A 26,148-nucleotide genomic window follows, 5' to 3' on the forward strand; every position below is an offset into this window, starting at 1 on the left:
ACCCCTAATCTTCTTAGTCGAAAAGTTGATGTCTTCTCTCCGTTGTTTTTTCACTATTACTTTCTCACGTCTTTTACTGCGTTGCACTCGCAACATCCTTCCATTGGTTTATTGGACTCAATAAAATTACTGGAAACAGTTCTTGTATCTTGTTAGGCCTGGTTGCTATGGCAACACCTAATATCTTCTTCCTGTTTCTGTCTTGAAATTCCCATTTTCTTTGGGTCCTGTAACTTGGGTCACCATGTTCTAACATTTTTTGGATGACAAGAGACAGTGTGGTATTGGGTTGCAAGGCTCACACGTCTCTCAAGTCAGTTAATTTGCACATTGTGTGTAGCTGATCCTCTTCTCTGGGTAATCAGCTATGTCAATCTCCCAAAAGCTTCTTCTCCAGACTATAGCTGGTTAAAGGAATTTATTAAACTACTTCTCTATTATTGAAATAATTTGGGTACTCGTAGAATACTTTTCAGTTCAATCACTTTATATTTTCAACTTCCACAGACAACAACTTCTGCAAGCTAACTTAGCCCTTAAACATTAGACTCATTTACACGTATTCAAATATCATTGGTTTGATAACTAAATAATTTATGAACATCGTACATGTGTCTTGCCTTTTTCACAGCCAAGACATGAAGTAAGTTAAAAGTCTCTAGTCTCAAGTGAGTCCAATATGTGAATGAACATAGAAATCTATATTCAGTTGTTCATTAGTCTTTTTACAATCAACACAGACACTAAAGAGTACAGAATACTACATAAACTTTCCTTGTTCTTCTCAACCCATACACGGAAACTCCGTAGACTGTACAGCAGATACTTGTCTGCCGCCATTTGGCCACCGGGTCCGTCTTTTTCTCATAACTGTATTTGACCTGCACATACAAATAGCCAATGCACAGTACAGAATATTCATTTCTCCCACTCACCTCTAAAATATTGGGTGTTTGAAATGGTGGAAGGCCTAGTGGTTCTAGAATTTACTCCGAAATTCTCTAAGCACTACAGTGTATATGACAAACATAGATTTACATAAGACAAATATTATACTTTGCAGTTTATTACATATTTTCAGTTACACTATAACATCTCATATTTAGTTTAATTTTAAAAACATTCACTCATATTGTATATACATTTCTCTGTGAGATAAACTTTTAAATGATTTAAAAAAAAGAGAAGTCTTTTCATCTCCTCAACTGATCTAGGTAGCTTGTTAAAAAACCTTTTTCCTGTTTGACCTGGAGCACTCATTGTCAGTTTGTTGTGTAACAATTTTCCTTTTATCTTGTTGAATGTCCGCATCTGTCTTTATTAAGAAGGTGATTATTACTTCTTGTCACTGTCATAATATCTTGATACATATACAGTGAGTACAATGTTGTAATATTATGCTGTATAAAAGCTTGTCTACATGACTATCTAGTTAGTATTTTTGTTATTCAACTCACTGATCTTTTCTGACCTACAAATATTCCTTTTTTTGTAGCCAGTTTGTGCATTTCAATACATATGAACTTTGTACTGCATGCTTCTTTAATTGCTCCTCTATTTATTTTATTACTCACATCATACTTTTCAACCCATTTTGGTTTGAAACACTACATTGTTTTGGACAGATTTATAAAAATACTGATTTGTAGTAGATTCTAATTTGCATTTTTAATCTTCAGGACTGCCTTATTTTCAAGCTCTGCACTGCAGAGATAATTGTTCTGTCATCATCATACAATGTTAAGTTTCTGATTTATATTGTCTATGGAATTACTTATGTAATAATAACTGTATTGGTCCAAATACAGAGTCTTGTGAAACACCACATGTGACAATTTGTAGCTCAGATTTGTAATTTATTATATTTGCCCCACTGGTATGTCTGATTTATGTCCACTGTTGCCTTTTCATGATGTACAGGTCTATTATCTCACTGCATTTTCCTCGAATCCCACACTGATGTTATTTCTCCATTAGTATGGAGTGAATTGTGTAGTTAAAGCTTTAGATAAGTCCATGAAGATCTCATACTGATACAGTTTTTCCATTACCTGTGAATTGTATTGTATTGTATTGTATTGATCCAGGCAATCATAGTATTGTACAGTTGTACATATGATATTGGACGGGTAAAGAGAGCATATTTACAAGTAATTTTTACAAATTGATTTTGTAGTGAGGAAATTATCTATCTTTAACAAAACAGTAAATACAAATGTTGTATAGTAAAATACAAACAGCCCATACAAATGTAATAGTAAAATAATCCAGTATATTTCATAGACATGTACAGTATATAATAATCCAGTATATTTCATAGACATTCACAGTATATAATTTTCAGACCTAATTGAACATTTATTATAAAATTGTTTACAATTTTAACCCCTTTCAAAAAAATGATCACCTGCATCAAAGCATTGGTCCAAGAGATATTTTTTTAACTTATGTGTGAAGGCTCTTGGGTTCTTTGCTGCTTTGATTTCATTTGGTAAATTATTATACATTTGTATCCCAACATTAAAAACCTTTTTGGTAGCAGGTAGTTCTGGACTGAATCATATGTAGGTCAAATTGCTGCCTTGTTGCATAGTTATGAATATCTCCATTGAATTTTAGTGTGCAGTCATTGTTTAACAGGTATGACTTGACAAATGATACGATATTATAAATGTAAGCAGAGGGCAGTGTCATAATGCCATGTTTTGAAATGTTGTCTTCATGATTTGTTATGTCTTAGGTTACATATTATGTGTATTGCCTTTTTTTGCATTTTGAAAATATGTCTATCCCCAGGTGAGTTCCCCCAAAATATGATTCCATACTGTAATGTAGAGTGGAAGTAAGCATAATATACATGTACGAGAACAGATTTTGTGACTGATTTTTTGAGTACTCTGAAAATGTAACACACAGTTGATAGATTTTTTGAGATATAACTTGTGTGAGTCTCCCACTTAAGATTTTCTTGAAGCCATATGCCAAGAAACTTGACAGAGTCCACAGAGTAAGCTCTTGGTTATTTAGAATCAAATTGGGCATTTCTTGTTTTTGGATGAGAGTCTGAAGTTGATGTACCTTGTTTTCTGTATATTTATAATCAGTTTGTTCTTGTTGAACCATTTGCTGAGTGACGACATAAGCTGTTTAATTTTTTGGTTGTGGTCCTGTGTATCAGTACCTGTTATTGGTATACTCGTGTCATCGGCAAATAGTGTGGTATGTCCTGTAGCAAGCTTCGAGCTTATGTCATCAATGTATAGCAGAAACAGTATGGATCCCAGGATTGAGCCTTGTGACACACCATATCTAATAGGCATTTTGTTGGAGGAGTGGACAGTACATTGATGAGTGGTTGTATTCTTTTTTTCAAAATTAATTTCAACTTTTTGTAATCTGTTTGACAGATAAGATTCTAACCATATGTTTGCAATTCCTCTTATACCTTTATTTGCTAGCTTCTTAAGGAGTATGGTATGGTCAATTACATCAAAGGCTTTGGATGAATCTAAAAAAAATACCAGTAGAGATTTCCTTATTATCCAGTGCTTTCAAGGTTTTGTTGAGATACTCATAAATAGCAGTGGTAGTCATCCTTTGTTTTCTAAAACCATGCTGGTGTTTTGTTAATAAGGATAGTTTATTAGTAAAGTCTTCCAATCTGGTGTAAAATAATATTTCAAATATTTTTGAGAATGAGCTGACTTCTGCTATGGGCCTGTAATTGGCTATATCATTTTAGGCCCCTTTTTGTGAAGTGGGGTAATTTTAGAAGTATTTAGTAGATCAGGGAAAACTCCATTTGTAAAGGATGCATTTATCATGTGGGTTTGGAGTTCTACAATGGATTCTCCACATTTCTTTACAATTAATCAGGAATGTTGTCACTGGAGTACTTATTCTTTAGTCCCTTTATAGCTGTAAGTACTTCAGTATTGGAGACTTTGTGAAGAAACATTGATGCCTGTACTGGTATGGTTTGCATTAATGTTTGGTGTTGAGTATTTGGTCTGTGGCAGTTTTTCTTTATCAGTTTTTCTGCTATTTTGCTAAAATAGTCATTCAAACCATTTACTATTTCCCATCAGGAGCTCGATATACATTCAGTATCAATAGGTTATAGTCTGTTAAGATAATTAAGGAGAATGCAAAGTCTGTTTCTATTAGCATATTATTGTACTTTGTGAGGCTTCTGTACCTTAAATTTTTTTGACATAGATTGCTGTACCACCTCCCTTACTTTTGTTCCGACAAGAATAACCAGCTAGAGTAAATTTGCCAAGTGGCGTTTTTTTTTTAAATTTTGTCTTCTGTTAACATATGTTCAGTAATATAGAGAACATCTAAGTGTGACTTTGTTTTTTGGAAGAGATCTATTTCTAGTAACTTATTAAACACTGACTGCACATTATGGTGTAATATTTTAAAGGATAATAGTGACAGCTTTCCAATGGAATGATTTTTGACACCACTCACCGGGTTTTCTTGTAGTTTTGGTTCATGTGGATTTTGCTCTGCATCTGTTTTTCTTTGGTTTGCTGCTAGCAGGGAGCTACTGGTATTTTTGCCCATAAAAAATCCTGGCTGTAGGCTGGAGTTTTGCATTTTCGTGTTGAAGATCTTGTCACAGTTTCCAGTGCTACTTATTTGGAGTGTGGCGGCTCATTTTTTGCTGTTTCCACTTGGATGTAGTGGGCTGACTGATTTGTGGCACTTGACGAGATTTTTGCACAGGATGTTGGTGGTGACTTGGTGCTGACTGTGGATACCTTCTTCTTGTCTAACACTGTTTCTGTTGTTTTCCTTGATGATCCTGATTGCATATTCACTTTTTTTGTTGTTACTAATGGCTCTTCAGCTCCTGATGTTGTTGTTGGTTCAGCTGCAGTATTGCTCATTCTTCTGAGAATTTCCACCAAATTAGCTGCATTGGACCACAAATATGTTTGATGTCCTGGTGTAACATGTTTTATGGCACTTCTTGTTACCAGTGGACTTTTGATGGCATTCAGCAGATTAACACACAGTTTCTTTTTCCCATTTTAATGTAAGTGAAGCCTATGCATAGTGAAGTCTTTCTGTTGAAGGAAGCTATTTTTACATCTAAAACTCTGATGTGTTCACTGTAAGATGCCTTCTGCCTCAAGTAACTGTTCATTTAGTAGATTTTGCAGTTTTCATTTGGCATGTCATATCTATATGGTATTGTGCATAGAATTAGTTGTGTGTGCCTAGTTATTGCAATGGTTTCATCTAGTGATGTCATAAAACCGTGTTTTGATCCATTAATATTGTTTGCACCAGCTAAGACGACAACATAATCATTTTGTCCTAGACTAGACGTTTTGTTTTGTATATTGCATGTTGCTTCTTTGAATATTGATACATTCCAGTCGCAGCTAGATAACCGCTGCACTTGATTTCCACAAGCACACAATATGTTTTCAAGATTTACTTTCACAAAGCAGTGTGGATGATGCACACATGCATCACTGGGCATGTTCTAATACCACTTTATAGTACACTCCTGGAAATTGAAATAAGAACACCGTGAATTCATTGTCCCAGGAAGGGGAAACTTTATTGACACATTCCTGGGGTCAAATACATCACATGATCACACTGACAGAACCACAGGCACATAGATACAGGCAACAGAGCATGCACAATGTCGGCACTAGTACAGTGTATATCCACCTTTCGCAGCAATGCAGGCTGCTATTCTCCCATGGAGACGATCGTAGAGATGCTGGATGTAGTCCTGTGGAACGGCTTGCCATGCCATTTCCACCTGGTGCCTCAGTTGGACCAGCGTTCGTGCTGGACGTGCAGACCACGTGAGATGACGCTTCATCCAGTCCCAAACATGCTCAATGGGGGACAGATCCGGAGATCTTGCTGGCCAGGGTAGTTGACTTACACCTTCTAGAGCACGTTGGGTGGCATGGGATACATGCGGATGTGCATTGTCCTGTTGGAACAGCAAGTTCCCTTGCCGGTCTAGGAATGGTAGAACGATGGGTTCGATGACGGTTTGGATGTACCGTGCACTATTCAGTGTCCCCTCGACGGTCACCAGTGGTGTACGGCCAGTGTAGGAGATCGCTCCCCACACCATGATGCCGGGTGTTGGCCCTGTGTGCCTCGGTCGTATGCAGTCCTGATTGTGGTGCTCACCTGCACGGCGCCAAACACGCATACGACCATCATTGGCACCAAGGCAGAAGCGACTCTCATCGCTGAAGACGACATGTCTCCATTCGTCCCTCCATTCACGCCTGTCGCGACACCACTGGAGGCGGGCTGCATGATGTTGGGGCGTGAGCGGAAGACGGCCTAACGGTGTGCGGGACTGTAGCCCAGCTTCATGGAGACGGTTGCGAATGGTCCTCGCCGATACCCCAGGAGCAACAGTGTCCCTAATTTGCTGGGAAGTGGCGGTGCGGTCCCCTACGGCACTGCGTAGGATCCTACGGTCTTGGCGTGCATCCGTGCGTCGCTGCGGTCCGGTCCCAGGTCAATGGGCACGTGCACCTTCCGCCGACCACTGGCGACAACATCGATGTACTGTGGAGACCTCACACCCCACGTGTTGAGCAATTCGGCGGTACGTCCACCCGGCCTCCCGCATGCCCACTATACGCCCTCGCTCAAAGTCCGTCAACTGCACATACGGTTCACGTCCACACTGTCGCGGCATGCTACCAGTGTTAAAGACTGCGATTGAGCTCCGTATGCCACGGCAAACTGGCTGACACTGACGGCGGTGGTGCACAAATGCTGCGCAGCTAGCGCCATTCGACGGCCAACACCGCGGTTCCTGGTGTGTCCGCTGTGCCGTGCGTGTGATCATTGCTTGTACAGCCCTCTCGCAGTGTCCGGAGCAAGTATGGTGGGTCTGACACACCGGTGTCAATGTGTTCTTTTTTCCATTTCCAGGAGTGTATTTTATCACACAATATGCACTTTGTAGATGCTAAATACTCATAGTTTAAAGAGCGATTTATTACTACATCAACACGCATTGCCATCTTAAACCACTTGTTGATATAATGTTCATGTATGAAATGATTCATGGAGTCAAATGCATTGGCTGTGTCCAAGAAAATCTCAGTAATTCTTTCCATGTTCCACAAGGAAATGGAATGGGAAGAAATCCTAATATGTGATTCAGTCAGTCTCTCTGTCTTTGTTGCTTTGTTCTAATAAATGTTCGACACACGCCATGTATAATAAATTCTCTGTGACCCAATGTCAGTCCCCCATTCATGTAGTGTTCACAGTATACTGAAATTATGTCTTGCTTAACCCTACCAGACTTCATGTGGTAATGCTCTTAGGTGATTTTTAGTGATTTTAGATGCAAGATTTATATAAAGATGTGCACCCATTTTCAAAACATACTTTTTACACTTGGCTTCATTTTATGGACTAAAATAACTAATTATGAAAAATACTCTATTGTTAAAAATAGTGAAATGGTCATTCAGTGATTACCATGCAAAGTAACAATAACAATATTCAGTATTATGAAAAGCTGCTACTCACCATATAGCAGAGATGCTGAGTCACTGGCACACACACACACACACACACACACACACACACACACACACACACAACACACACACACACATGGAAATGTAACTCAGTGCACATAAAACAAACATAAGCAATCTGAAAGCCCACCTATCCATTTTTGGTGTTATCTTCATAGAAAGTCAATGTCAAAAATATACCATATTGAGCAGTGACAGGAGAAAACATACAACAAAGATACGCAAATATGCAAGTTTTCAGAGTTGGCAGTTCTTTCTTCTGGTGGAAACACAGAAGAGAAATGAAGAGGGATGAATGAAACAGACTGGCAAGGTTTAGGAGATGAGAACAGTTACAGAAAAGCCATTCAGAACCCCAGGTCAGGTGAGAGGATGGGGGAAAAAAAGACTGGTCAGAAAAAACACAGAAATTGACATAAATGTAGGCAAGGTAGGTGCCAAGAGCCAATGCATATTGTAATGTTCATTCCCACCAGCGAAGTTCTAAGAATCTGGTTTCAGGAGAGAAAATCCAGATGGCATGTATGGTGAAACAGGCAACACAGTCATGGCTGTCATGTTATAGAGTGTGCTCTGCAACAGGATATTGTGTATTACCACTATATACCATCTGTCTATGCCCATTCATGCTAACTAATAACCTCATGGTATTCATACCACCATAGAGGTAGAAAAGTATTTGCATAACAGCTGGTACACAATAAGTATTGTTTAACAGGTGACTCTCCCTATACTAGTACCTGCTTTGCCAGATACAGGGCTGGTATAGGTGATGGTAGGATGGCACTTCAGAAAGGTCTTACAGTGAGAATCGCCATAGGAGTAGGAACCATAGGGTAGGAACATAGTTGGAGAAGGAGCATATGATCTGACAAGGACATTGCACAGATTGAAGGAGCTATAAAAGGCTATTCTATGTGTGGTGGTGGGCAAAATGTCAGTTAGAATGGGCCCCATTTCAGGGCATGATTTTAGGAAGTCATAGTCTTGTTGAAGTAGCTGATTAATACTTGCAAAATCCAGATAATACTAAGTGACAAGAGCTGTACTCCTAGGATTTTTTTGGAGGGATCAGAAAAACCAGGAGTGGAAATATGTTTTTGAATTATTCTGGTGGGATTGTTACATATACCTTTGCCTTGAATGTCAAGGTTGTATAGAGGAGGTAAGGAAGGGGAGCATTCGACATGAAAAGGATGGCTGACATTTGTTGAAGATGTAATCAACATCAAAAAAGTGACATGAGATATCATGAGTATATCTAATCCAAACCAAAGGCTAAAGGCTTATGAATGCTGGGAAAGCTACCACCAAGCTAACCATGAAAAGGTTGACACATAGGAAGGAGCCATCCTGTTCGAAAGACCAGACCTATGGTCTGACGTACATCCAACAACAAAGATAAATTAATTGTGCATAAGTATAAAATTCATTATGTGAACAGGAAGGTTTTCATAAGTGTGAAATCAGTTAGGCATTGGTTCAGGTAATGTTCACCTGCAGACAGAGCTTGTATCTGGAGATGTCAGTATAGAGGGAGATAGCATCAACTGTGACAAGCAAGGTGTGTGTTGGAAGGGGGTCAGGCACATATTTCAGATGACTTAGGAAATGGTTAGTGTCTTTAATATAGGAGGAGAGTGATGTTGTAATAGGTTGCAGGTGTTGATCAATGGGTGTTTTTAAGTCAGCAAAGCTGTGTGACAGCCAGGGTAATTGGGTTTGTGGATCTTAGAAACATGTTAAAAGAAGGAATACACAGTTTTGGAGGGGTAAGATGTTCTGTGACTTGATGTGTTAGTCCTTGTGAGGGGCCTGAGTTTTAAAGGAGGGACGGTAGGTCAACATGTCCCACAGGAGTGGGATCTTGTGGAAAATACTGTATGTAGAAGTTTGGAAAGTTGTCATAGACCCTCAGTTACCACAGTGGAAGATCCCTTATCCACTGGGAGAATAGTGATGGAGTCATAAGATTTTAGCAAATGAAGTGCCTGTGATTCTGCAGAGGACATGTTAAGGTCATGTTGTAGGCAACTGAGAAAGAGTGGTGAACCAATGCTGGATGCTAGGACTTCTTGGAAAGTTTGTAAGGGGTAGTGGTGGTGGATCAAGTTGGGATCTTGTTTCAACTGTTCAAGACAGAATTCAGTGTCAGATTTGCTGTTGAAAATGTTTTGTGATTGGCTGCAAAGTGATACTTCCAGTTGACATTACATGTCAAGGAAAATAGGTTCTTAACCAAATCAATATGATTGAAGGCAGGTTTAGGTTTGAAACTGAGACCCTTTTATAATATAGATAATTCAGGAGGGGAGAAGACCTTAAATGTGAGATTGAGAATACTGTACCTTCTCTGTACCTTCTGGCTGGTCCTTGAAATCCTGAGTGTCAATGTTCTGGGAAGTAGTTGTGAAGGTTGGGGGATATTAAGAAAGTTGGCCAAGCTTGGTTTGCAGGAGAGGAGTGGTGGTTGATGGAGTGGCTGTTTTGGGAGCTGGAGTGTGACAAGGATTGAAAGACCACTGTTAAAGTAGTTTAGGAGAATGTAGGATGGTTTTTGGAGGTGAAGTCTAGCTGTTGTTGTGGTTTGTAGATGTCCTGGATGACTTCCAAACTTAGATCTTTGTGGGAAGCTCAAAGGGACAAGCATGTTTCAAGAAAGAGAATTTGGGACCTAAATTTAGGTAGTACAAAAACATGTTTTCAAAAGGACAAAATATAATATATGATTAGATTCATTATGTGCTAAGAAGAGGGTTTACTGTATCAGAGATAGTGGGAGAGGTGAAAAAGAAGCAGAGAGGGGAAAATGAGAGGGAAAAAAGACAAGGAAGGCAGAAGATTGGAAAAATGTAGGAAAATAAAATGAAAATTGTGAGAACAGACAAAAACTAAGAAAGATAATGACTGATTTGACAGGGGAGCAGAATTTCTCTCAAGAAAACTGAAAAATATGATAAGAAAGTTTTAAAAAAATTGTGATTGTCAAAGTTCATGAAAATGACAAAAGCTGAAAAACAGGGCAAACAGAGACAGGAAGTCATCAAATAAAAATTAATCTGCTAGATTAGAGAAGTAAAATATGCAGGAAATAGTAACAATCATCCAGGACAGTTTGAAACACATAAAAATGTGAAAGAATTGCAAGTAACACTGTGAAACTTAATCTCAAAGCATTTCCAACTGCAAACTTGACATTGAACCCTGCCTTGTACAGTTTCAACCAAGAGTCCAACTTAATCCAACACCAGTACCTCATCACCTCTTACAAGCTTTCAAGGAATTCCTAACATCCAGCATTGCTTCACTCACTTTCTCACCCTGACATGTCCTCTGCAGATTTAAAAATGATGACTCTATTATCAGACACCTGGCAGACAAGCAATCTACCACTGTGGTACTTGACAACAGGAATATGTAAGAAAGGGTCTACACCAGCTTTCTGAAACTTCTACATATAGCATCTCCCACTGAGATCCCATTGCTGTGGTACAAACTGACATGTCATCTCTCCTTGAAACCTAAGATCCTTCACAAGGACTGACAGATCAACTGTAGAATTTCCTACACCATCCCAAATCACACACATCCACCTTTTACCTTCTTTCTAATATCCAGCCTTGCCACCTCATAGTTGCTGGCTTCAAAGCAGTCACCGAACATATATCTGCCATGGTATATTAACATGTGTAACCTACAGTAATAATAATAATAATAATAATAATAATATTTATTCAACATCGAATAATCAAATACAATCCCTAGAAATAATACAGTTTCAGGACATCATACAGATTATTCTTCTGAATACGTCAGTTTATAAATTACAAACTAAAGATTTGTTTGTATTAATAAATTTTACATTTTGATGGATTTTACATTTGGTAGTATACAATCACGATATTACAAATATTGTTTTTATCAGCATTATATTAGTTGCAGGTTACTTAAAACTATGAGCTTGACATACTTATGAAGCACTTTACATACAGATATAATACTCGTCTAGGGAATAAAAAGGGTTTTCAATTAGAATTTGTTTTAGTTGATCTTTTAATTTGTTAGTAGGAAGGGTTGTGAGACTTTTTGGTAGGGCATTGGCTAGCTTCAGCCCAGCATGAAGTGCATTTTTTTCGTATAAAGCTGTTCTGTGGCTATTTACATGGTATCTGAACTTTTGCCTTGTATCATACTGGTGCAGGTCACAGTTGAAATTCGGATTTATTGTTTTCACAAGCAATATAACTTTCAATATGTATACACCTATAATGGTAAGCACACCTAATTTTGGGAACAGATTCCGACATGATTCTCGAGGTTTGGCACCACAAATAATTTTGATAACTTTTTTCTGTAGTATTAATAATGTACTTAGGTTGGCTTGAGTTGTTGCACCCCATATTTCTACAGCATATTTTAAGTTTGATGACAATAAGGCATGATAAGCAGTTTTTAGTACACACATGTCCTTACAATATTTGCTGATCATATTTATAGCAAACAAATTCTTCGACAGCTTACATGCTAAGGAATCAATATGCAAGTCCCATTTGAGGCTGTCCTTGATTGTAATTCCCAACAACTTTGTCCATTTTTCCTTTTTTACAATGTCATTTCCTATGGATAATTTCATGTCAAATTCTATTTTTTTCCTTGTGTTAAATTCCATCATTGCAGTCTTTGAAGCACTTACATTTAGATGGCTTTCATTAAAATACTTGACTATTTCATTAGTTACACTGTTGCACTGTACCTCCAGATTCTCATAGTCTTTGTGTTTACACACTATTGATGTGTCATCTGCATACAATATTTTTGTACAGTTAGGAGAACAATACTGTATATCATTAACATAAATCAAGAAAAGAAAGGGTCCCAAGACAGAACCTTGAGGCACTCCATATTTGATATCAGTAATTTTAGATTTGTAAGACCCACTGTTTGTTTTAAGCAAGACAAATTGTTTTCTATTGCTCATATACGATTTTATTAGCTCTCCTAGATTAAAGACACGACGATTTCCTGAATTATCTCAAATCTGTGCTCATCCCACTTGCAGCATGTATTCCCCATGTACAAGGATGCTACTGAACATTACCTCAGCCACTACTCATTTGATTCCAAACCTATGACAACCTTCCTGCTCACCTTAATGACCTTGACACTTACGAACAACTACTTTACCTTTGAGGGCAGACATACATCATATCAGGGCTACTGCCTTGGGAACACGATGGCTCCTCTGTATGTCAACCTTCTCATGAGTGGCTTGGAGTGAGCTTTCCTTTAGATGTTGGTTTACTTTAGATACACTGATGACATTTTGCCACATGGAATCTGAAGTATCTGCACTAGCAGAATAGAAATGTGGAAAACACAAGTCCAAAAACAATTTATTGGACTCACTAAAACGAAACAATAATACAATCTCCAAAAGAACAACAGATTCGATCCCAGCTGTGGATTGTCACAAATATAAAATAACAAATAATAATAGAAAAGACCCAACTCTTCACAGGGAGAGATCACAATAAAACAATTCTACAATATCAAGATGTTCATCAACTATATCAAGTCCATCTGTATGAGATTGGCCAGCTAGAAGAGGCGTCTGGCTGTGGCTGCCAGGTGGAGCTCTGTACACTTCCAAGCAGTGTGTTGAACTGCCCTTTGCTGGCAGTGCGCCACCCTATAAAGCCCATTTGGCAGATGTATCTGCCTGAACTATTTGTGATCACATGCCTGGTGCATCAAAGTAGCTCTTGGGCTAGCTGCAACCTCTGGTAAACTGTTCTGCAGGCTTCATGAATGGATAGTGGCCCTGGTGGCCATTGGTGGAGATCTGGTGTTGTGTTGTGTTGTGGCCACCAGTAAATATTTTTCTTGACAACACAGACAATGAGAGTTTTCCTGGTGAGTATATGCGCTGTGATACATGCATCCCGTGTTGGTTGGACATGGAAGTGGAATGCCGATGCAGTAGGCGCTACTATGTATGAAGTGGGTGGCCACATCAGGCTCGTAATGAGACTGATCTGTAAAAAGTTTTGAAATTCCTATATAAATACTCTCAATTAAATTATACATGGTTCTTATTTGAATCTCATGCCACTTCTATTGATACTGACCTAATTCTCATACAGGGTCATCTGCACACTTCTGTTCATATTAAACTTACAAACAAAAAACAATATTTACATTTTTGACAGCTGTCATTCTTTTCATGTCAAGTGCCCCACCCCTCCTGCCCATGCAGCCTTGGCATTCAAGGCAAACAAATTTGTTCAGATGCAGACTCTTTTTAGACTCTTTATAGCAGTAAATCACCATTCTCACCTCAGCCTTCACTGTATGTAACTATCCCGGATTTCCTGGGCCATCACATCCATTCCAGGTTTTATTGATCCCTGTGCCCATTTTCCTATCCTATGGCTCCTACCCCTGTGACTGTCCCCCTAAAACACTTGCCAGATGCACACTCCTACCACCATGTATACCAGTGCTGTAGCTGATAAAATATATACTATCAAAAGAAGAGCCACTTATGGAATGACACATGTTATGTACCAGCTGTTATGTAAGCACTCTTTAGCCTTCTACATTGGTATGAATGCCACCAAGATATCAGTTAGTGTGAATGGGCATAGACAGAGGGTGTATAGTGGTAATACACAATATCTTGTTGCAATAGTTGTGATCTCAATGCCTGTTTCACTATACATGTCATCTGGATTCTCTTTCCTGACACCAGGTTCTCAGAACTCCATGGGTGGGAATGAGCATTACAATATGCATTTGGTTTTTGCCAGTCACCTGGCCTAAATTTATACCATCTGTGGTCTCAAAATTTCTTTTTGGTAACTATTCCTTTCTTTGCTGCCGTGCACAGTGTTTTTCAATCATCTGTGTCTTGCTCATTACTCTATCTACCATCTTTAAGTTCTCAGGTTTTTCAGATCTCATCTAGTGTTGCCACCAACAACCAGTCTTTTCTTTTCATCCCATACAGTCTTTCCTGATCTGGATTTCTGAGTGACTTTTTCATAACTTCTTCACTCTCTAAAGTTTGCCAGTCCTTATCCTTCATCCTTCTTCATTTCCCTTTAACTCTTCTGCCAGAAGAAGGTAGCACTGGCTCAAAAATCTTGTGCATTTCATATCTTTGATGTGTGTTTTCTCCTATGATCACTTGGTGAGTAAATTTGTTATCTATATATTTTATTTTATATTTTAACACATTGATTGTTGTCATTCATATATTTTCCTTCCAGAATAACAAGAAAATGAGTACATTTAAATTACTGAGTAAGGTGGCACAGTGGTTAGCACACTGGACTCGCATTTGGAAGGACAATAGTTCAAGCCTGCATCCGGCCATCCAGGATGGTTCCTTTGCCAGGGCATGGCCAACTTCCTTCCATAATCAGATGGCACCAATGACCTTGCTGTTTGGTCCCCTCCCCCAAATCAACCAGCCAACCAAGCAACCAACAGTTAAATTTTTCTCACTGTTCTTCCCATAAACTGTAATTTATATTTACAAGCTTCCCTTACTCACTTCTTTCATCCATCCCTTTCTACAGCTTGTAAAAGTATTTCCATTCAAACTCAAGTTCACATGACCATGCATTTTCTGGATTATCCATGCATTCTAACAGTATGTGTAGATTTTCTTATGGATCAATTTAAAAATAGTAAACTGATGCCAAAGGAGAGAAAATAAATTAAAAATAAAAAAATTAAAATCTTTGATAGGTCATAGACAATTCCTGCCGATAGATGCTTTTAAATAATTTATTTATTTTGTTCACAGGTTCTTGCACAGGAAGGAAAGACAAGCTTTTATACAGGTCGTATAGGACAAGCTATAGTTGCAGAAGTTCAAAGACTTGGAGGTTACTTAGCACTGGATGATCTCAAAGATCACACAAGTACTGAAGTGCAGCCCATTTCTGTAGATTACAAGGACTACACTGTTTGGGAAATACCACCTAATGGTCTTGGTATCACAACATTAATGGCACTGAATATTTTAGAAGGTTACGATATTCAAGGTAATAAAATAGTAAAACTAAGTTGTGTACTATAGTGACAGTTAATTGTTACAAACTAACTTCATTTTTTCAGTCCTATTGTTAACACTAACTATAATTGATGGTATTCCTGGAAATCTTAAAGAAGATTTTTGAAACTCCCTGGCAAATTAAAACTGTGTGCTGGACTGTAACTGTAACCTGGACTCTTTATCTTTTGAAGGCAAATGCTCTAGTACAGTTGCTCAGTGGAAATGGCTGCAGACAGGATTCAAATACAGTATGGGCTTGTAAATAACATACTGATATTCTGAAATTGTATGGTTATAATTTCTTATGAGAATTACATGGTGAGGGTAACAGTGGGGGGAGGGGGGAGGGGGGGGGGGCGAATCTTGCTGGAGGAAATGAACAGTAGGTGGTTTGATCCATTGGAGACTGAGATCTTATTTCTGCAGATTCCTTCTAAAACAAAGCAGCAAACTTGAGAGCAATGGTTTCATAGCAAAAGTTCTCAAAACTTCACAAACTTTGAACATAACTTTGCCATACCGTACAATGGTTAAAACTATGTGACAATGTAGAAAAATATTGCAAACATATGACAGAAATATTCAAAGTAAAAGCAGATTATAAAATATAGATAAAGGCGTAAAAGAATGACATGAGGATGAAAATGGCTTATCAGTTAGTTTTGGGAGAATTGTGGTTGGGAGGGGGGGGGATGGGGGGGGGTGAGGCAAAGAAAAGGCACCAGCTGTTTGGCTGGTGTTGTTTGACAAAAGCCAGATGTCCATAATGTACAGGCTATTGCACATAGTAAGCAGCTCAGTGGAGGAGAAGTTCTCTCCAGAGGAATGGTACTATCAAACTAACAGTGTCACATAATTCACTCAGGGGAATGGAATATGTAAAAATCACACTTTACTGTGCCAAAAGACAAAAGAATATAGAACTGGCCATGTTATGAAAGCAAAATGGGAACATAGTATGGTCAAGCTAAAACACTAGATGTTTGCTTATGATACAGCCGCTAAGGTATGGAATCATGGGGATGTCAGTGAACAAGATACAATACATGTATGCAACACTTAAGCAAAATTTCTAGCTAAACATGAGACTGATGTATTGAGAATACACAACACAATCACCAGTATGGCTCAACAATAGACTGAAACAGAAAATACTGGCATATACTCCCACCTAAGATTTAAGATGAAATCTGTTGTTAATCCCTAGATAGTAAATTGTACCGGGGGAAAGAACTTTGTAACAGGAACTCATCGGTTGCTGTGTAACAGTTTCACTCTGCATTAGCTTTTTGGCTGAATGAAGTTTTGTTGGATCCACTACGTATTGCTACCTTTATTCTTGGTGAAGCAGTCAAAATGAACCCAAATCTTCTGATGAGGGAGCCGTAATTTGACATTAACAACTGCTGTAAAACAAAGTATACAGAATGGTCTATCCCAGAGATACATAAATTTATCAGTTCTGCCTAGTTTTATGGTGGTTTGTTGTAACATAACATAATTTCCTACTTAATATAGTGACATCCTAACATTCTTTCATCATGGCTGCAATGTTCTGCTGAACTGTCTTCCAAAGAAACTTTCATTTTTTAACCAGGTGTTTCATCTCATAGCAGCTTACCAATTTTGAAAGAGAACTGCATTTTGCAATGAAAAATGTCCTCACAGAGACTCAAACCTGTGGTTTCATGTGCCCTCGTGTTGTTTGATGAGATCACATTTGACAGTAGATGATCCCAGACTCTAGACTCCCAGATGGTAGTAATAAATGAATGGTAACTGCTTTCACAACTGTCTCAGTGGTCATGTGTTCAATCAGTATCATAACAAAGTAATGAAAGAAATGATCAGTGGTAGACAAAAAATATCTGTTATTTTTGGCTGTAATGGGGAATCACCCAGCTATATCAAGTGCTGTGATTTAAAAAGAGCCTGCTGCCACAGGTAGGGTTTGAAGAGGTATAGTTGGTCTTTGTCCTTGCACTCTCTTAATGCAAGGGAGAAAGTTTTGAACATAATCCTCTATATCCTCATTTTGTTATGCTTTTTGCATCATGATATATGTGCATGCTATCATGACATTGTTGCAGTATGTGCTTGCGATAGTCTTCAGAACTACTGTCTGTTCTCCAAGATTCATTTTTGAAACATCATCTCTTGTAATAAAATAGGGAGATGTAGCCAATTTCTTACCCCTGGCATCAGAGTCTTGTGCCTTTCTTAATTCCTCGATATGAACATCATTTACTGTAGGACCTTAATTGTCCTATTCAAGGCACCTGCATTCTGATTTAATTTGCTCAGCCTGTCTTTGACTATGTACTCATATTCTTCAGTTTTAATCCCCACCTAACAAGTCTGCTACTGGTATCTTTTAAATGTAATAGCCATCGTAAGGCAGCATGCACAGTAATAATCATAGGTTGTTGTACATATAACTAGTACTGACAGTAATGAGTGCCAAAAACAAGCACCAGAAGTTCCTTCTATGTGGTGCTACAGTTTTGTTCAGTTTGATACAGTTGACACAATGCATAACCAACTGATTTTTCTTCATCATTTGTGTGCACAGGGCAGGGGCATGCACAGGAACTCTGGGTAAAGTCTGACCATGCACTGGAAAGATATGTACACAGTAGAATAGTTCGTAATGGGAGGGAATCTCCATGGTATACAGTCACTGTAAAGAAACTGAGATTACTGCATAATAGATGTAAACCACAGTGTAGAGCTATAGACAGACAGATGCTGAGTAAAACACATTTGGGTGTTAAGAGAGCATTGCACGATGCCTTCAGTGACTACTGCAGCAGAATATTGTCAAGTTATCTTTCACTGAAACAAAAGCAATTCTAGTCATATGTAAAGCCTATTAGTGGCACCAAAGTTAGTGTCCAGTCTCTAGTTAATGGAAAAGGAACTGAAATTGAGGGTAGTAAAGCAAAAGCTGAAATGCTCAACTCTGTTTTCAAATATTCATTTACAAAGGGAAACCCAGGATAATTTCCCCCATTTAATCCTCATACCACTGAAAAGATGAATGAAATAAGTACAGTGGAACCTCCAGAATCTTACTCATAGTGAAAAACATTCATTAAGTGAAACAGTTTACCCCATATAAATTAATGTAAAATGTGATAATGGATTCCTTGCAGAAAAAGTATTAAAAGTTTTATCTTATTCATGCCATTTATTGAAAGAAAATTATACATGCAGTATTATGTACTTTATTATTCATGATACATAACTAATTCTTTTTTATTAGGAAGCTATCTATAGTCATTTGTTTCTGCTGACACTTGAACACTTGGTGGAAATGCGACACAGCACTATTGTCAAATAAATTTGTAGTGAGCATAACCACTGCTTTATTGGGGTGGTGATTTTCAATGTAAGATGCAACCAATTCCCATGCTTTCAGCATTTCTCTTATTGCACTAGAAGATTGCTGCTTTGCTGTTACCACCACCACCTCCTCCTCCTCCGAAGAACTCCTCTCCACAGATTCCTGCCGTGAAACACACTGCAACTCCATAAGCTCTTCAGTGGTCATTTCTTGGGTGTGATCTTCCACAAGCTCCTCAATATCATTGATATCCACTTCTAGTCCCATGCTCTTGGCCAAAGACACAATCTCATTGACTACAGGCTCCACAGGTACTGACTCTGGCTAAAGCTTCTTCCAAGCAGTAGTGAGAGTTCTCTTAGTAACCACTTCCTATGCCTTTTTGATCATCCTAACATATGCAACAATGTTAAAGTGATATTTCCAACACTCTAAAAGAGTGATATTGGTAGATTCTGTCAGCTCAGAGCAATGCTTGGAGAATGCTTTAGTATAGAGCTTCTTAAAGTTAGAAATAATCTGCTGGTCCATAGACTGGAGTAATAGAGTAGTGTTTGGGGGGCAGAAATTGGATCTTAACAAATTTAAATTCTCCAAGGAGTGGTCTTGTAGACCTGGAAAATGGGCAGGAGAGTTGCCCATAACAAGCAAGATATGGAGTGGAAGATTAATCTCAAGCAAATACATTTTCTCTGAAGGACAAAACACTTCATTGATCCAATCACAAAAAAGATCAAGTGTCACCCAAGCCTTGTTGTTGGACCTCCACATCACATTTAACCTGCTCCTCTGGACTTTACACTTCCTGAAGGCTCATGGAGTTTCTGTATGGCAAACATGCAACAGTTTAATTTTCAAACCACAGCTTGCATTGGCACCAAATAACAGTGTGAGAAGGTCTTTCTTTGGCTTGTGACTGGGCAATGCCTTCTCTTCTGCTGTTATAAAGGTATGCTTTGACACCTTTTTCCAGAATACACATGTCTTTGTCACAATTAAAAACCTGTGGTGGCAGATAATTCAGAATCTATGAGCATCTTGAAGTTGCTGATGAGGTTCTCGACTGCCTTTTAGTTGGAGCTGGCTGCTTCATCATACCTCACAATGCTATGGATGCCAGTTCTTCTCTTAAACTTCTGGAACCACCCACAGTTTCCCTTAAAATCTTCTTTGGCCGCTGATGATCCAGGCGTCTTCTTAACAAGATCGACGAAACTCATTCTCTCTCACCTTCTTACAAATGATGTTGTCATTAATAGCGTCACCTGCCAATTCATTCAACCATATAAGGAGCAACCTGTTGACATCATTCAGCATATGAAACTATTATTTAGATGCTCTACTCACTCCCCTTGAAGCACCTATCTCCCTAATCTTGTCCTTGTTCTTGAGGATGGTGCAAATAGTTGATGCAGACTGGTTGTACGTGCATGTTAACTCAGCAACGCTCACACTACATTCACATTTTTCAAAGATTTTACATTTTATTTCTAAGGTCATTTTCTTTCTCTTATGGTCATCTTCTTGTGGCTTAATCTTTGGGGTCATTTCTATGAAAGTCATTAAAATTTGAACACAAAAAAATACTGTGCAAACACAAGTTGAGAAATGAAATGTTGTGTGGCTAGAGCCTCCTGTTGGGTACACTGGTCGCTTGTTGCAAGTCTTTTGAGCTGATGCCACTTTGGCAACTTGCGTGTTGATTGGGATGAAATGATGATGAAGACAACAAAACACTCTGTCCCTGAGAGGAGAAAATCTCCAACCCAGCCGGGAACTGAACCTGGGCCCCTTTGCACAGCATTTGGTCTCACTGACCACTCAGCTATCGAGGCAGACACAAGTTGAGAAAAATGTATGACTTTTTGCTGCACTAAGATGGTAGCAGGAAAAGCGCTAAACCCAGAATGCGGTATGTACTAAAGACACTGTTCATGTGTTGCTACTGACAACAAAAGGTTGTGGACTATCACTATAGATGAAACTGAGGACTGAAAGAAGATTGAATTACTCCTCCTTCTGGAAAATTTAAAACAGTTTTCTCTACTGTAGACTGCAAGCAATAAGGTTTGTGATATGGTTTCTGGGTTATAGGGCTACCATCACCCATAGAAATCTCAGAGTACAATAAGGAGGTTCCTGGAAGTTGTTTCTTTTTTTCAGACAAATCACAAATTCGGGTACAATGGAGTATAGCACATACTGACTGGCATGACATGGATGTTCGAATCTTTTTCTTTTGTTTTTTAAATTCTACTTTCAAAGGTATGGTAACTGAGATGGAATTTATGAAAGCTGTTCTTTTCAGGGGTTGTTCATCTACATCTACACCATACTCTGTAGGCCACAAAATGGTTCACAGTGGAGGGTACTTCTGGTACCACTAACCAATCCCCCTCCCCCATCACACTAACAAATGGTGCATGGGAAGAATGAGTGTCAGTAAGCCTCTGTGTTAGCTCTAACTTCTCAAATTTTCTCATCATTGTCTTTTTCCAAGATGTATGTGGGAGGAGTAACGTATTGTCTGACTCTTCCCAGAAAGTACTCTCTTGAAAGTTTGATAGTAAACCTCTCCATTATGTACAATGCATCTCTTACAGCATCTGCCACTGGAGTTTGTTGACCATCTCTGTAACACTCTCATGCAGACTAAATGATCTTGTGACAATATGTGCTGCTCCTCATCGGATCTCCCTTACCTCTTCTATGCACAGTAGATCCCAGACTGATGAACAATATTCAAGAAACAGATGAACAAGTGCCTTGTAAGCCACTTCCTTTGTGGGTGAGTTACATTTCCTGAAGATTCTACCTATTAATTCCAGTCTAGCATTTGATTTTGCTGCTATTTGTTTCACATGTTCATTCCACTTAAGGTCGCTCTACATATTTTATGGTACATATTGTTTCCAGCAATTTGTCATCAGTAGTATGGTTGTACAGCAGTTGATTTCTTTTCCTATGTATGTGCTATATGTTACACTTATTTATGTTCAGGGTCAATTGCCAGAGTCTGCACCACTTATCAATCCTCTGCAGGTCATTCTGCAAATTGATAGTCTTCTGGTATTGCTACATCCTTCTAGACAACAGTATCATCTGTGAACAGTTTTAATTTTTCTGATGCTTTCTACTAGATCATTTGTATACATTGTAAGAAGAAATGGACCTATCACACTTCTTTGGGGTACTCTGGAAAGTACCTTTACATCTGTCAATTTCGTTCCATTACAAGTGACATACTGAGTTCTGTCTGTAAGGAAGTAAGTCTTGTATCCAGTCACAAATCTGGTCCAATACTCTGTAAGCTCATATTTTTTTCACTAAATGGCAGTGTAGGATAGTGTGAAATGCCTTCCTAAGTACTGTTGTCTACAACACTATGCACCTCATGGAGGAACAGAGCAAGCTGAGTTTCACAAGAGCTCTGTTTGTGGAACTCATGTTGATTTTTATAGAGGAGATTTTCAGTCTCCAGAAACATCATAATACTGAGCACAAAATATAATTCTACAACAAATTGATGTCAATGATATGACCCTATAATTATGTGCATCTGCCCTATTACCCAACTTGAAAATGGGAATGACCTACACTTTTTTTTCCTGTCACCAAGATCTTTCCCCAGAGAGCCTAAATCATTTAGTGACATTTCTGAGCCCTTCGCTTGGCTTAGCAATAGTAGTTGCCTGGTATTCACTACTCAGGGAGTTCTGTACTGGCTCAGACAACCCCCTCACATTAGTACTCCCTAGGATAAGTGCTTTCTTGAGCTTGTTAACCACCTAACTACTGTCCTTGTCTTATCAGTGTGTTCCTGAACTCTTTGGGTTCTCTGCACACTTTTGTCTACACTCCTGAGAAGTGAAGCTGTTGGAGGCATCCGGACTGAAGATAGCAGAGCTTTTGAAACTCATGCCTGGTCTGGCTGGTTTGATCACAGTCAAGTTATCTACCCCATTACTAACTTTCAAACAATGGAAAATCCAGGATGGAATTTACTAATTACTAACGTTGCCGCTGCCAACCACAGCCCTCAGCCATACTAATTCTTCCTTTGCTAGTAGAAGATGAACTTTAAGTTTTATAATCGGCCACTCTTTTTCCATAACCATGAAGCAATACTGTATGTACAGCTATTACAGTGCCAAAGGCTAGACATATCTCTATCCACATTGGTAGCTTCACAGCATACAGCATGGAAAAAGCATGTGCTGTTTTCACACTTGGAGGGAGTAATTTTCCTGCATTGCCAGTTTTATTTTGAAATAACAACTTTATTTTTTTATTTGGAGATTATATTATTTTTCCCTGTCAGCCATTATCAAGCTACACCATAGTAACATATTTGTAATTAATATAGCATGACGCATTCCACCCATCAATGTGAAGGAAGCAACATGTGTTTGTATCCCTAATAAGGATTTCACACAGCCACAGTAGTTAAGGGCACAAACATCTCAGATCATAAATCCATATGTGAAAAGGAAAAGATGTGGCCCTTATGTGGGTTTTGTCACAGTGCTATCATACAACACATTAAATTATTAGTGTAACTATTTAAAATTAAAACACAAATTGTGTGGTCAGCACCTAAAATAAGATCTTGATAAGATTTCAAAGTGGTGCAAAGACTGGCAATTTGCTTTTAAACTAGTAATAAATAAAAATAGCAACCAAAATTTTACTGAACTGCCAAAAAGTAACACTAGTAGGAATTATGACACTTTCAAGTCATTGACCACCAAATTTGAAGATTAAATAATGGAAAATACAGGATGGAATGTGACAATATTATGAAAAGGATAGTTGCTACTCACCAATAGCAGACATGCGGAGTCACAGAAAAGCATAACAAATTGCATTATATTTACTGTTACATACACTGCCTGTGTCTTAGAGAAAGCTTTTGACAATGTTGATGGGATTACTCTTTTTCAAATTCTGAAGGTGGCAGGGGTAAAATACAGGGAGCGAAAGGCTATTTACAATTTGTACAGAAACCAGATGACAGTTATAAGAATCGAGGGTCATGAAAGGGAAGCAGTGGTTGGGAAGGGAGTGAGACAGGGTTGTAGCCTCTCCCCGATGTTATTCAATCTGCATATTGAGCAAGCAGTAAAGGAAACAAAAGAAAAATTTGGAGTAGGAATTAAAATCCATGGAGAACAAATTAAATTTTTGAGGTTCGTCGATGACATTGTAATTCTGTCAGAGACAGCAAAGGTCCTGGAAGAGCAGCTGAACGGAATAGACATGGTCTTGAAAGGAGGATATAAGATGAACATCAACAAAAGCAAAATGAGAATAATGGAATGTAGTCAGATTAAATTGGGTGATGCTGTGGGAATTAGATTAGGAAATGAGACGCTTAAAGTAGTAAATGAGTTTTGCTATTTGGGGAGCAAAATAACTGATGATGGTCGAAGTAGAGAGGATATAAAATGTAGATTGGCAATGGCAAGGAAAGTATTTCTGAAGATGAGAAATTTGTTAACATCGAGTATAGATTTAAGTGTCAGGAAGTCGTTTCTGAAAGTATTTGTATGGAGTGTAGCCATGTATGGAAGTGAAACATGGATGACAAATAGTTTAGACAAGGAGAGAATAGAAGCTTTCAAAATGTGGTGCTACAGAAGAATGCTGAAGATTAGATGGGTAGATGAGGAGGTATTGAATATAATTGGAGAGAAGAGAAATTTGTGGCACAACTTAACTAGAAGAAGGGATTGGTTGGTAGGGCATATTCTGAGGCATCAAGGGCTCACCAATTTGGTATTGGAGGGCAGCGTGGAGGGTAAAAATCGTAGAGGGAGACCAAGAGATGAATACACTAAACAGATTCAGAAGGATGTAGTTTGCAGTAGGTGCTGGGAGATGAAGAAGCTTGCACAGGATAGAAGAGCATGGAGAGCTGCATCAAACCAGTCTCTGGACTGAAGACCACAACAACAACAGCAACACTGCCTGCACCACTAACAGACATTTGTTTAAAAAATACAGTCCCTAAGGGGCTTGCTAAATTTGTCAGCTCGAAAAATAGTAGAAATTTTGTTCCGTTGTTAAGTCAAGTGCCGGCATGCCAGTCAAAAACATTAGAGCAGAGAGGGCTGTGAAGAAGACGTCAGTCAATTGCACACTGAAAGACCACTGTCCAGGGTGACAACATGATGGCAGTGCTGACTGGCCATGGCCCTGTTTGACAGAAGCATCAAGACCAGTGACCTGGATAGAAGCATCCACAATATTACTTCACTTGTATTGGGATCATTATATTGAAAGACTTTGATTATATTGCATGTACCCCTTTGCTTATGACACATCATTGTAAATTCTCAAAGTTAAGTATTGTCATTTATTCTATTGTAATAAAAACTCATTAATATGATTTGACTAAATTGTTGTCTAGTAATTCGAGAAAGCAAGTTTCCTAGGAGCCCCATATTTGAAGAATAGGCAGGATACAACAAATTCTACTAGGTATGGTGGTGTTTCTACCAGAATATTAAAATCTTTAGCTTACTTGATTGGATTACCCTTAATCTATCTTTGTGATCAATCAATGACTCAGGATGTATTATTCACTTTTCTATAAAACTGGAGATAAGAAAATCACCTCTAATTACAAATTATTTCAATCCTTCCATTTTTCTCAAAAGTGTTTGAGAAAGTGGCCTATGATACAATACCGACTCATTCAAATGAGCAAAAATGGTTAACTGCCTCTCAGTTTGGTTTTTCTAAAGGCATTGCCACAGAGAATGTGATACAATACCTTACAAATAGTGTCTTCACAAACCTAAACAAGAAAAATTATCATGCTGGTGTATTCTGTAGTGCCATCATTAATTTTGGTCATTACTGTAAGAAAAGCAACTCCATTGCAACAGTATGTTGGGCAAGCAGGCAGGTGTAGAGATGCTGGTATATGATTTCATAAATGAACCTGCTTACCTACCACCAGGTGAGCTGGGCTGAGCCATGCACTCTCAGCAACATCATAGAAACTACAAATCAGCTTGAGGGGTGTTTCCACATGATTATTCCGTGAAGGCGTTGACCTCTACATGCCTAGAAGCAACATATCAGCACAACAAATGTGCCATTAACCACTATAAATACCCTCTGGTTCTAGTACAGTTACACACAGTCCAGCAGCATCTTTCACAATGACA

The 26,148-nt window shown here is 38.5% G+C and overlaps 1 protein-coding gene across 3 annotated transcripts in view; it reads left to right on the top strand.

Annotated features, from left to right (window-relative positions):
• LOC126251819 (glutathione hydrolase-like YwrD proenzyme) overlaps window positions 1–26,148 on the top strand; it is a 143,741-nt gene that overhangs the window by 72,620 nt on the left and 44,973 nt on the right. For all 3 annotated transcript variants that reach the window (XM_049952476.1, XM_049952477.1, XM_049952478.1), the window contains exon 6: window positions 15,373–15,613. In XM_049952476.1, the coding sequence (XP_049808433.1) occupies window positions 15,373–15,613 (241 nt within the window). The remainder of the gene's footprint in view (window positions 1–15,372; window positions 15,614–26,148) is intronic.

The sequence above is a fragment of the Schistocerca nitens genome, chromosome 4, assembly GCF_023898315.1.
Source record: "Schistocerca nitens isolate TAMUIC-IGC-003100 chromosome 4, iqSchNite1.1, whole genome shotgun sequence".
Classification (NCBI taxonomy): Eukaryota; Metazoa; Arthropoda; class Insecta; order Orthoptera; family Acrididae; genus Schistocerca; species Schistocerca nitens.